The following is a 12,835-nucleotide window of genomic DNA, read 5'->3' as shown; positions in this document are numbered from 1 at the left end:
CCCTCTGCCACCACCCACCTGTGAATGGTGACCTGGGGAAAAATAATAAACATCTCACTCCCCAGGGCTAAGCAATGCACCCAATCTTATGCAGTCAGAGGCAGAGCCTAGCCGATAAAAATCTACCTCCCCACCATCGGGCCCTTTGGGGATTAATCAACTTTTTTCCTTCAAACACTCAGTTTCTTTGCTATGTAACTGATGTCAGCTTTAAATGTTTTGCTATTTCCTCCTCCATTTTTTTAATTTGGTTAACTTATTTCACATATATATGATACCTATATAGTAATAAAGTCACGTAAAGTTACAGAATTTCCTTTTGTTCTATAAATTTTATATAATGTTATTTACTTTCTAGTTATTTTTTAGGTAACATGCAGTTTGTGTTCTTTCTTCTAATTCACGCCTTATTTAGAAGTATCTCTTCATTTCCAATAGTTTCCTTTTATTTTGGATGTTTTTTGTTGTCAATTACTAGACATCCATTCTTCAAAACACAAGTTTTGGGGTTACTTTGTTATAGAAGGTTTGGAGTTTTACCAGCCTCAGGTCTCTAAGACCTGCTGAACCAAGAAGGAACCTCCTCCGGCGCCCCACTGCCTCCCCAGGGGTGACCGCTTGTAACTCTGAGCTGCAGATTTGGTGTTGAATCCCACAGTTCCGAAGAACATGCATCTGCAACTAGAGGTTTTTATTTCTTTATTTATCTATTTATTTATTTTTGGCTATGCTGGGTCTCCGTTGCTTTGTCCAGGCTTTCTCTAGTTGTGCTCAGTTCAGTTCAGTCGCTCAGTCGTGTCCGACTCTTTCGACCCCATGAATTGCAGCATGCCAGGCCTCCCTGTCCATCACCAACTCCCGGAGTTCACTCAGACTCACGTCCATCGAGTCAGTGATGCCATCCAGCCATCTCATCCTCTGTCGTCCCCTTCTCCTCCTGCCCCCAATCCCTCCCAGCATCAGAGCCTTTTCCAATGAGTCAACTCTTCGCATGAGGTGGCCAAAGTACTGGAGTTTCAGCTTTAGCATCATTCCTTCCAAAGAAATCCCAGGGCTGATCTCCTTCAGAATGAACTGGTTGGATCTCCTTGCAGTCCAAGGGACTCTCAAGAGTCTTCTCCAACACCACAGTTCAAAAGCATCAATTCTTCAGCGCTCAGCCTTCTTCACAGTCCAACTCTCACATCCATACATGACCACAGGAAAAACCATAGCCTTGACTAGATGGACCTTTGTTGGCAAAGTAATGTCTCTGCTTTTGAATATGCTATCTAGGTTGGTCATAACTTTCCTTCCAAGGAGTAAGCGTCTTTTAATTTCATGGCTGCAGTCACCATCTGCAGTGATTTTGGAGCCAAAAAAATTAAGTCTGACACTATTTCCACTGTTTCCCCATCTATTTCCCATGAAGTGATGGGACCAGATGCCATGATCTTTGTTTTCTGAATGTTGTGCTAGTGGGGGTTATTCTTCCTTGCCGTACACATGTTTCTCCTTGAAGTGACTCTTCTTGTAATGGAACACAGGCTCTGGATCACGTGGGCTTCAGTAGTTGTGGTGCTTAGTTGCTTCATGGTATGTGGAATCTTCCCGGAACAGGGATCAAACCTGTGTCCTCCGCATAGGCAGATGGGTTCCTATCCACTGCACCACCAGGGAAGTCCCGGACCACATGCTTCTGCATCTGGAACTCTGCTTTCTAACTGAGGCCTTATCTACTGACTTCCCCCTCAGCAGGATGAAGCTTCAGCTTCTCTCACCCACTTCTTAACCCTTCCCCTCTCCCCTCCTCCTAACAGAAACTCCTTATGGTGGTCCTATGGTCAAGCTGCCAGGACAACCTGAAATACACAGCTAAGTCAGGTCATATCCTGTGTTACATTTTATTTTCCTCAGAGTTAACAATTACCTTATTTTGTTGTTACTACTGTTTCAGATGGCCAGGGTTGGCCAAGAAGCTTAGCTTACCGGATTTAGCTCTGGGGAAAGACAGGATCTGGCCTGGCCATCTGGGGAGGGGCCCAGGGCTCTGCACCGAGGCATGGCAGGGACCGTGGGGAGATGGTTACAATGGACAAGGCTGGAACTTTATCAGAACTTGATGAAGATGTGCTATGGCTACTGCTTATGCTCTGGTGTTCCTGCCCCTGGTGTGCGGTGAGGTGAGCCCCACATGAAATCTGAGTGCGTTCCAAAGTTGCCATAACTGCTGCTGCTAAGTCGCTTCAGTCGTGTCCGACTCTGTGCAACCCCATAGACGGCAGCCCACCAGGCTCCCCCGTCTCTGGGATTCTCCAGGTAAGAACGCTGGAGTGGGTTGCCATTTCCTTCTCCAATGCATGGAAGTGAAAAGTTAAAGTGAAGTCGCTCAGTCGTGTCTGACTCTTTGCGACCCCACAGACTGCAGCCCACCAGGCTCCTCCATCCACGGGATTTTCCAGGCAAGAGTACTGGAGTAGGGTGCCATCACCTTCTCCCTGCCATAACTAGAGAAATTATGAAGGGCCTGGGGTAACCCTGCAGGGAGAGCAGGTTAGGGAGAGTTTGGTTCTGGAGGCAGGCCGGTCCCGGGAGGTAAGTCAGTTCTAGATGTAAGTGGTGCAAGTAAGATGATTCTGGAAGCAGGTTGCCAAGGGGGGTTCTGGACTGTGGGCTCCAGAGGCGGGTTCCCGAGGAAGGTTCTGGAAGCGGGTTCTGGAAGTGTGACAATGGACGGCACCGCACTGGGGCCACCAGGCCAGAGCCTGGGTCCCCGAGTGGAGACAGAAAAGCGGACCTTAAAGGCTGCACGGGCGCTCGTGCCAGGAAAACCGTTAACAAGCCATTGCGGGTGTTTTCGGATTAGCCCCGAGGGGGCCCCGCCGCCCGGCGGGTGGAATCCCGGCTGCCCCTGGGCCCTGCGCTGCGCCTTGTTTTTCCCTTTTCCGCCGGCCGGCGGTTGCCAGGGGCGACCGCATTCCCCGGGGGCTCCGCGGCCGCGAGTGGGCAGGGCCTGGCTTCGAGAACCACCTCCCTCATGCTCTGGTTGGCCAGCGCTGCTGTCCGTCGGAGTCGCCGCGGCCGCCGATTGGGCAGCAGGAAGTTTCGCACGCTCAGCGGCCTGCGCCCCGCCCCTCCTGCCGGCGGGACCGCCACCCCCAGGAGAGGGCAGTGCCGGGTCCGAGCACCCGGGGTCCCTACGCCGGCGACGGCCTCCAGGCGGGCGCGGCCCGAGCAGCGGGCGGCGATGGTCCCCGAGGACAGATCGGACGGCCCGGGAGCCGGCGAGGAGAGCGCCCGGCTGCAAGCGGCCGGCACCGTCCGCAAGGTGGGAGTGCCCGACGGCCGGGGGGCGCCGGGAGTTGGGTTCCCAGACCCGGCCGCTCCTGTTGCCCGCTGCAGCCGGCGAGCGCTGGGCTGCGGGATCGGCGCTGGTTTCTCCCGTCCGAGCGCGCCGCTGGACTCCGGGGCGAAACGTCGCGTATCGCACGCCCCTCAGAGGCAAGGTGGGCTTAACGCTGAGGAACTGGGGACCCGTGCGGAGCCAGAGCCCGGCCTCTGGGCTCCTGTCTAGTGCGTTTGGGGGACCCCTCCTGCGTCGACCGGAACAGGTCGGAGCGCAAGTGCAGCTCGTGGTTTTCTCTAACACTCCAGGACCCCCTTCTCTGGCAGGTGCTGGGCTCTGGTCAATGACAGCCCGTGGCCTTCGTGTTTGTCCCTGGCATCCGTCATTCCTCCTGTCCTAGCTGTTCTGTCTCTCCTAGGGCTGTTCAGCTGTGCCCTGGCCACCCAGCTCTGTGTCTGATGGAACTTTTAGCAACAGGTGGCTGATGCACCCGGGTACAGGAAATGGCTGGAGGATTTCCCAGCAGGGTGGTTTGTCCCTCCTCACTTCCCCGCACCTCTGCCCCCTCCTGAAACCCCTGATCCTGCGGGGGCTGTGGACTGTGGACTATTTCCAGGAGGACTGAAAAGCTGTACAAGGGAGGAGGGTGGAGACATTTGAGTCTGTGTCTGAGGAGGAGACGTGCTCTGGCTGCCTCACCTTGCAGCCTAGGAGCCTGGTGGTTCCCTGGGAGTCACTGAAAGGCTTCCCAGTGTTTATGCCAGGACTTGGGCATCCACATACACAAGAGTTTTCAGTCCGGTACCACCAAGCATCTTCCAGTCTGTTACCAGACCTGCGCTGGCCTGGTTGCCTGCACACTTAGCCAGTTCTGGCCACTGCCCCTGCCGTTTCCTCCTGGGCTTCTGGGGGATCCATTAGACCGGTGCTGCCAGGGCTGCAGCAGGGAGGGTGTGGGAGAGGCTCGCTGCTCTTCTCCATCAGGTGGGGGTTCTTCCACACATGCGCGAGCTGGCAGACCCCTTCACCCGGTGTGGAAATGGGGGTGAGCACCACCCATCACTGCACATTGGGCCACAGTTGCGCTTCCCACCAAGTCATGCAGCCAGCCTGTGTCCTAGAGGGCGCGCTGGGGTCACAAGGCCATGAGGGGTGCTGGCTGCAGGCCTCAGAGGGGACTATGGTCTCCTGCCTTCAAGCACATCTCTCCGGGGGCACTTGACATCGGACACCCGATGAGCTGTGTTGACAGACAGTCCCGCGGGGCTGGCAGCCTCTCCCCAGTACATGGAGCGCCCCTCCCCAGGCAGACAGCCTTTCTGCTCACTCAGAACCTTAGGCTGGAGCTGTGCAGTTGGACCTTCAGAGGGAGAGGAGTAGAGCTTTAGCTGTGGCATGCCCCCTGTTCCGGATTCTCAGGTCTCCTGGAAGGGAGACTGCCCGTGTCCTCTTCTCATTCCCTTCTGCACCAAGTGGGTACGGGAGGTACCATGGGGAAGAGGTGAAGGCCAGTGGGAAGACACTCAACCAGCAGAGCGGAGAGAGGAGAGCCGTGTTTTGTCTTCTTCCTGCCTGATGCCACCTTGACACCAGCCCCCTTTCCATCTACAGACGAGGACCTGCCCAGAGTCCCCCAGCAGGCAGTTATCCAAGGTGGTTGCTCTCTCTCTCCCATTGTTTGATGGGGACAAGTTCCCTCTCCCCAGTTACCTCAGGACCACTTGGAAGTCCCAGAAGAATGCTTCCTCCTGCAGGAAGTCTTCCCTGATTGATCTCTCCTGAGAACACTGGAATGTGGAGGAAATGTTGGGCCATAATCCAAGGTGGCCATGTGCCATGAGTCTTGTTTGTGCAAGAGAGTAAGGCCTTCTTTAGGGTGCCTCCTGCATGGGGCTGGGATAAGCTATAGCCCCCAGAAGGCGGGGACTGCTCTTTCTGTGGCAGTACAGACATACTTCCTCAGATTTGTGCAAGACAGCGGCCACTGCAGAGAGGCTGCATTAGCCCTGCACGTCTGTGCCTTCAGGGTGGGGTCCTGGGAGGCACTGTGTCTTCTTCCCTGTTCTGTTCCCGGGCCAGGAGACCACTTGAGCCTGAGGACATGGTCCAGGGAAGAACATTCTGAGAAGTCCTTCCCAACTCTCAGGCTGGTGACCGACCAGGCCGGGAGGTCCCTAAATGGCCACAGGTGCACCAGTCCCACTGGGGCCCTGAAAGCCCCTCCCCTGACAGAGGAAACCTCTCACCCTCTCAACCTGCCGCAGGGGTCTCTGCCTGGGGCCCGTGTGCAGGGCAGAACCGCACTGAGACACCTCAGATGGGGTTGTCAGAAGGCCTGGCCTGCTGCCTGTGAGCGGAGTGACCCTTGGGGCCTGTGGTTTGGGCATTTGCCACAATAAGTGGCCAACTGGGATGGAGCCCGGCCACAGTGAGTATGGCCCAGAGGAGACCCAGCACCCTGCAGGCAGGCTGCTCTCCATCAGTGCCCTGGCAGGAGCTGGCTGGGCATCCCCTCCACCTAAACGTGCGCAGTCTGGCGTTTGTGTGGGCGGGATGGGTCGTGGGGGTTACAGAAGGAATTCAGAAGTGCAGGAGGATGCTGGGAGCAATTGGCCATCTCCCGGCGGGGCTCCAGCTGGGCTGCTGAGCCCCAGAGAGGCACCCTATGGGCCCAGCGTCTTCCCAGGGCAGTCCAGCCCTGTCCCCGCCCGCCATGTCCTTGCTGGCCTGGCCCCAGTGACCTGTGGCCTCTCTGCAGGGCTGTGACCTCTCGACAGATTCCCTGCATGGCCGCCTGCAGAGCCGCAGGGCCCGGATCCACCAGCAGATCGACAGGGAGCTGAGGATGCGGACAGGCGCCGAGAACCTGTACAGGTGGGCGCTGGCTGCCCAGGACACCCGCCCAGGGCTGGACCCCCAGGCAAGCAGGGCCATGTTCCCAGAGTCCCCCGTGAGGCAGGCTCACCCGGGGCAGGGCAGCGACACGGCGGGTGCCCGGTATTTTGGTCCACGTGTGAGTCCATGACCAGGCCTCCTGTTCAGGCTCCCGAGAGGCAGGGCTGGACTTCGCACCAGGGTCTGGGGTAGCCATGGTGCCCAGCTGGGACGCTCACAGGTGACTCGGGCCCCCACCTCGGTGGCCCTCACTGGCAGGGGCAGCTCAGGGCCAGCCGGATTCTGTGGTAGGCTGGAGAGGATATCCCCACCTGGATGGACATAGCAGCTGCACTTTTTAGGCTGAGCTGTGGCAAGTGACAGGTGTCCCAAGGTTGAGGACCTGAGAATGAGTCCTTGAGACAGGAATTCATCTCTACCTTGGAGCCTGTGCGCTCACACCTTCACACCCACCTGTTCTCCGGGTGCTGATCTGAGGCCCGGGGAGGGGGCCCTGCCTGCCCGAGCCACCACCAGTGAGCGCAAAGCCAGCTGCAGGCCGGGGCTCCACCAGGCCCTCCTTTACCTTAGCAGCCCTGCCTCCCTGTCCACCCCATGCCTTCCTGGGCAGCCGCCGGTCCCTCTGGCAGGCACAGAGGGAGTCCAACCCCATCTCTCCAGGGAAGTTGCCTTCCAGTCTCCAGAGGACAGGCATGAACCGTGTCCTGGGGGAGTGAGAGGTGGTGGGGGGACTCATACCCTGGAAGTTCTGGGTCCGAGCACATGTACTCGGGCCAGAGTCATGACACATGTACGGACAGGAAACCGCATGGCCCACAGGGAGCTTCAGAGAGGAGGGGGTCATCTGGTGGGCCCTGGACCCCACCACTGCCCCCCAGGGTGGCTGGGCCCCTTGGCACATCACTGTGGAATGGGCTCCAGAGCTTGGGCTGCGATGAAGGCCTGGGGCATGGGTCCCCTGGCAGCACTGGGGCTTCACCTCAGCCTCCTCCTCTAGAGCCACCAGCAACGCCCGCGTCAGGGAGACTGTGGCCCTGGAACTGAGCGACGTCAACTCCAGCCTGCAGCTGCTGAAGGAGGAGCTGGCGGGGCTCGACAGCAGCGGGGACATGGGCCAGCCTGAGAGGTGTGTGTGTGAGTGTGTGCAAGGACGTGGACTGGCCCCAGAGGCGCGTGTGCATGTGAGTACGTGTGGGGACACGGACTGGCCCCAAAGGCGTGTGTGCATGTGAGTGTGTGTGGGGACACGGACTGGCCCCAGAGGCGCGTGTATGTGTCAGCGTGAGGGAGAACACCACCAGCGCCTGTGTGTGCAGGGCCGGCATCCAGGCAGGGCCTGAGGGATGTGGCATGGCATTCCAGAATCGGGGGGAGTGCGTCCAGTGTAGCAGGCATGGTAGTGGGTGACCCCAGGGCCACCGAGGACAGCGGAGTCCAGCCCTAGGGTCTGGACTCGTTGCTTCTGGTTCTAGCGAAGGCGTCACTGCCCCCATGATTCCCCTGGGGCTGAAGGAGACCAAGCCCCTGGACTGGGCGCCCCCCCTGAAGGTAAGTGGCAGCCTGGGCTTGGCTCTCAGGGGCTTCCTGGTCAGCAGTCTCACTGAGGTGAGGACTCAGAGGGAAGAAGGGTCTGACCCGGAGCCACCTGGCCTCCACAGCCAGAGGGGATTTTGATCGGGTGGGCTTTGCAGAACGCACCCTGGGACAGATGTCGGCAGAACTGGAGGTCCCAGGACAGCTGCCGGGTCCCTGACTCCTGCTCTGAGGGTTCTGCTGGCTGGGGGCTGCCCCCTCTAGTCAGAGCCTGTGCTGAGAAAACCCTCAGGTTCTGGGGGACCTTGTGGGGGCTCCCAAGCCCCTGCAGCCAGGCCAGCGGGAAGGTGCCTCATCCTCTGCCTCAGGAGTCTGCTGGCAGGTGGCAGGTAGTACTTGGCTCATGGGAGTTAATAAGGGTAAGGGGTTCCAGTAGAGACATCCCCGAGTCCCTGGGCCCCGCATCTGTGGTGGGGGTCCCCTCACTATGGGGCTTCAGCCATGTTGGGCTGGGAGGCTCCAGGGAAGTCCCACGCCCACCCTCCCCCCCACCACCTCAGGAGCTGATCTGCAGGCACTTTGGGGAGGATGGAGCTTCCTACGAGGCTGAGATCAGGGAGCTGGAGGACCTGCGGCAGGTGGGTGTCAGCACCCCCAGCCCCCACGTGAGAATGCTGGCCTTTGGGAATGGCTGCTCTGTGCCCGTGCCCACCCCGGGGACCCTGCCCCGCCTCCCGCCCCAGCGCCCTGCAGTCCCCTGGAGTGGCACGTGTGGGCCCCAGCAACTCCCGGGAGGGCACGTGTGACTATGTTCACCCCCAGACCCTGGGGCGCCCCCTGGAGCTGTGACATCCCAGGGGCTGCCGCGTGTGCCCTGGGGCGGGCGGGGGCGGTAGGACCCAGCTGACTTCCATCTGGCAGGCCACGCGGACCCCCAGCCGGAGCAAGGCCGGCCTGGAGCTGCTCACGGCCTATTACAACCAGCTCTGCTTCCTGGAGGCACGCTTTGTCACCCCTGCCCGGAGCCTCGGGCTGCTCTTCCACTGGTAGGGGCTGGGGTGGGCAGGAGCCCCGGGGTTGTTCCTGAGACCCCCAGCTTCTTGTGGGAACTCTTCCCAGCCTGACCCAACCCTGCAGGTACGACTCACTGACAGGGCTTCCAGCCCAGCAGCGGGCCCTGGCCTTCGAGAAGGGAAGCGTGCTGTTCAACATCGGTGCCCTGCACACCCAGATCGGGGCTCGTCAGAACCGCTCTTGCCCCGAGGGCATCGGCCGTGCCGTGGAGGCTTTTCAGAGGGCTGCCGGTGAGGCTGCCAGACCTCACAGCTGTGCCTTTGCAGTCCTTACTTTCAGGCTCGAGGGCCAGAGTCGGGGTAGGGGGGACAGGCGTGGTGGCCCCCTAGCCCGAGGGGCTCGGCACACACAGGCCCTCTGTGAGGGGCTTAGGGCGAGGGCTGGGCAGCCCCCCCTGAGCCCCATCTTCCCCGCAGGGGCCTTCAGCCTCCTGAGGGAGAACTTCTCCCATGCACCCAGCCCGGACATGAGCCCCGCCTCACTCTCCATGCTGGAGCAGCTCATGCGCGCCCAGGCCCAGGAGTGTGTCTTCGAGGGCCTCTTGCTGCAGGCCCCCAGGGCCGCCCACGACTGCCTGGCCCAGCTGCGCCTCGCCCAGGAGGCGGCCCAGGTGAGGGTGGGGGGCGGCTGTCCCGGGGGACTGGCCAGGCTTCGGCTCTTCGGGTGCCCGCTGAGCTGAGGGGCGGGCCGGGGCCGGGAGGGGCGGCTGCGGGGAAGCCAGCTGTCCTCGGGGCACTGTTCAGGGTCCCGGGGCCCTGAGTCCCCACGTCTGGAGTGATGCCAATCAGGGCAGGGACTGGGGGCCCCGACCCCTGACCTCGTCTCGACGTGGGGCAGGGCCACTGGGAGTTTGGTGGAGGAGGGGCCCCAGGGTGAGCAGAGGCCGGGGCCCAGGCCACCGGGCTCGCGGCAGCCCCCTCCGTCCTCCCGTGTGCCAGCAGGTGGCGGCCGAGTACCGGCTGGTGCATCGGACCATGGCCCAGCCTCCCGTCCGGGGCTACGCGCCCTTCCCCTGGATCACCCTGGTGCACGTGAAGGCGGAGCACTTCCACGCCCTGGCCCACTACCACGCGGCCCTGGGCCTGTGTGACGGCGCCTGTGAGTGCCCTGCCCCGCGTGCCCGCGTGCCATGCTGCCAGGGGCCTGTGTGGCGGCTCACCGCCCTCTCTGACCTCCAGCGGTGGCCGAGTCGGAGCTCCCTGTCCTCGAGAAGGTGTTCCTGTCCTCGGCTGAGGCCCGGGGCCCGGCGCTGCCCCAGGAGCGCAAGGAACGCAGCAAGCTGGGTGAGGCCCTAGGCCCCTGCCGCCGTGAGCGCCCCACTCCAGCCGTCACTCCCCATGGGGCGCCAACAGTGCGGGGGGCTTCCTGGGCAGGGCAGGCACCCGTGGGAGGCAGCTCTTCCCTGGCGGACCCAGGATGAACCTGGAAGCCCTGACCCGCCCTCCTCCAGCTGCATGTGGGGTGGGGGCCTGGAGGGGCCCCAGCAGCATGAGACAGCTCGGTCCCACAGGCAAGGCCCACCTGAGGCGGGCCCTCCTGGGGCAGGAGGCGGCGCTGCAGCTGCACGCCGTGTGCCGGGCCCTGCGCCGGGAGGACCTGCTGCAGGCCGTGCTGGCCCGGGCACTGCAGCGCTCTCTGGCCAAGTACTCGGAGCTCGACCTGGAGGACGACTTCCATGAGGCCACCGAGGCCCCTGACATCCAGCGTGAGCACCGGGCCCCGGGGTGGGTGTGTCTTGGCCCCAGCGCGGGTGCCAGGCAGAGGCCCCTGCAATCAAGGTCCATGGGCCACACAGAGAGCCCTCAGAGCGAGCCACTATGACAGCTCCTCGCTGCTCCGTGCCTGCCCCGTCCCCCCAGGGACGTCAGACGCCAAAGCCACCAGGCTCCTCCTGCTGGTGGTGCCCAGAGGGGCCGGAGTGCATGGCTGCACTTCGGGCCACCACCCTGGGACCCTGAGCCTTGGACACAGCCCTGCCTCCCTTCACCTTCATCCTTTCAGCTAAGACGCAGCAGAGGCCAGAGGGCAGGACACCCAGCTTCTCCCGGGTGAAGGTAGCTGATATCTTCCACCGCCTGGTGAGCACCCTCCCAGGCCTCCGCCTCCTCAGCTCTTTCCTGGCACTCAGGCAGGTCCTCGAGGGGGGCCCCACCCTGCCCAGCCCCACTGCTGACCCACCAGTCTCTGTCACCAAATGGAGAGATGAGGGCAAGAGTGCTCCAGGCCGGGGGGCTCCTCCAAGTGCAGCAGCCCAGCCCGGCTTCTGACCTCTGACCCCTGACCCCCCCAGGGGCCCCTGTCCGTCTTCTCAGCCAAGAACCACTGGCGGCTGGTGGGGCCTGTTCACCTGTCTCGAGGAGAGGGAGGCTTCGGCTTCACGCTGCGGGGAGACTCGCCTGTTCTCATTGCTGCCGTCGTTCCGGGGGGCCGGGCTGCGGTGAGGCCCCCTCACCGGAGGGCAGGGAAGGTGGGACCACCCAGAGGTGGAGGGGTGCTGTGGGACTCCCCCCGTCTGCTGCAGGAGGCTGGCCTGAAGGAGGGTGACTACATCGTGTCGGTGAACGGGCAGCCATGCAGGTGGTGGAAGCACGCGGAGGTGGTGGCCCAGCTGAAGGGCGTGGGTGACGAGGGCGTGAGCCTGCAGGTGGTCACGCTGCTGCCTGCTGCCGAGCTGCCCGTCTCGGTGAGCCCCAGGGCCTTGGGAGGGTCTCCCTAACTCCTTGTCCTGCCCCAGCCTTGGCCTTTGGCCAGGCCCCAAACACCCACAGATGCTACGAGGGTGCTGGGACGGTCCTCCACGAGGCCCAGCCCGCCCCTCAGCTGCTCTGGGCAGAAGCTGCCTCTGGAGCGCTGCCCCCCAGCAGGGCAAACCCATGGGGGCCCTGCCCCATGGCCATCCTCACATGGACCCCCCACCCCCTGAATCCCCACCATTTCGTCCCCTGGCACTCACCAGCTGGCCACAAGCAGGCCAGGCCAGGGGAGCTGACCCACATCCATTTCCATGGTGAACACAGGGGGACCGCCGGCCAGCCCTTGGGGGGCTTCTGAGGAGCCAGAAGGAGTGTGGCCAGGAGACACCAGTGCCCTCACGAGGCAGCCCGAGGCCCAGGCCCCTCCTCGGCTGGAACCGCAAGGCCAACAGGGGCAAGACTGGAAGGAGACTGTCCCCAGCCCCACAGCCCTGAGCTGCTTGCTGCCCTTATCCTCTGGGTTGCCCAGGGTGGTGGTGAGGGGCCGGCTCCCCCCACACAAGGGCCCCAGCGCAGGCTCCAGCTGGCTGGGAGCGAGGACCCCCGTGCAGACCTTCCTGATCCAGGACCCAGGAGCTTCAGCCAGTCAGCTGCCCCACCCAGTGCCCAGAGCTGCCCATTAAAGACGATGTCTGATGAGATGTGTCTGAGCCAGTGCCGGGGGCCAGGGGCAGCACCCACACGAGATGTGTCACAGTTACTCTGAGCACTGAGTCCCACGTGCCAGGAGACTGTCTCTGAGCTGCCCTGTCCTCCTGTGTCCCGACTGCCCACTAGAGGGCAGCTGCCTGGGTGGAGGTGTCCATGGACTCCTCTCGGACGGGAAGGACTATCACGGGAGAAGGGGGCAGGCTAGGGGGATGTGTGGCAGCGGCCCCTGCAGCTCAGATGCCCGCTGCCCCTGTGCTGGGCTCCTGAGGCCCCTGGCTGAGCTCTCCCATCCCTTTCCTCCCAGCATGCCACCCCCTGTCCACACCCTCCCTCAGGACCACCGCCCCACCCCAGCTTCTCTTTGGCCCGCAGTGACCCCTGGTGAGCACCCCCCCACTGGTCCACCTGGTGCCCCACAGGCTGGAGAAGGACCAGCTTCCCTCCTGCCCTGCCCCTCCCTCTACAAGCAGCCCAGGTGTCCACAGCATGGCCTCTCACCCGAATGGTGTCCCAGCAGAGCCCAACTACTGCATGCCTTCTGCTGTCCCTCCGTGCAAAGAGCGGGACTCCCTCCCTGCTTCCGTACCTCCTGTCCCCTCTTCCG

At 62.0% G+C, this 12,835-nt stretch overlaps 1 protein-coding gene across 2 annotated transcripts; it reads left to right on the top strand.

Annotated features, from left to right (window-relative positions):
- Positions 1-3,107: 3,107 nt before the first annotated feature.
- On the top strand, positions 3,108-12,219 carry RHPN1 (rhophilin Rho GTPase binding protein 1). 2 transcript variants are annotated; one of them, XM_070802266.1, is made up of 15 exons: positions 3,108-3,307; positions 6,084-6,199; positions 7,218-7,346; positions 7,693-7,768; positions 8,314-8,391; positions 8,675-8,799; positions 8,891-9,057; positions 9,244-9,437; positions 9,769-9,925; positions 10,006-10,110; positions 10,338-10,532; positions 10,829-10,905; positions 11,118-11,264; positions 11,349-11,510; positions 11,845-12,219. In XM_070802266.1, the coding sequence occupies exons 1-15, from the start codon at positions 3,227-3,229 to the stop codon at positions 12,013-12,015; spliced, it is 1,980 nt and encodes a 659-aa protein (XP_070658367.1). In that variant the 5' UTR covers positions 3,108-3,226; the 3' UTR covers positions 12,016-12,219. The 2 variants fall into 2 exon arrangements, with proteins under 2 accessions (XP_070658367.1, XP_070658366.1); XM_070802265.1 differs by having other exon boundaries at positions 9,766-9,925.
- The last annotated feature ends 616 nt before the right edge of the window (positions 12,220-12,835 follow it).

This window comes from Bos indicus, chromosome 14 (genome assembly GCF_029378745.1).
Source record: "Bos indicus isolate NIAB-ARS_2022 breed Sahiwal x Tharparkar chromosome 14, NIAB-ARS_B.indTharparkar_mat_pri_1.0, whole genome shotgun sequence".
Lineage (NCBI taxonomy): Eukaryota > Metazoa > Chordata > Mammalia > Artiodactyla > Bovidae > Bos > Bos indicus.
Note: the sequence above shows the minus strand (reverse complement) of the source record. Positions and strands in the feature narration are given on the sequence as shown.

Coding starts and splice junctions, on each gene's coding strand:
- RHPN1 (XM_070802265.1), top strand. CDS start 3,227: ATGGTCCCCGAGGACAGATCGGACGGCCCGGGAGCCGGCGAGGAGAGC. Junction 8,392..8,674: donor AGCTGGAGGACCTGCGGCAG/GTGGGTGTCAGC, acceptor TCCATCTGGCAG/GCCACGCGGACCCCCAGCCG. Junction 11,511..11,844: donor CTGCCGAGCTGCCCGTCTCG/GTGAGCCCCAGG, acceptor TGGTGAACACAG/GGGGACCGCCGGCCAGCCCT.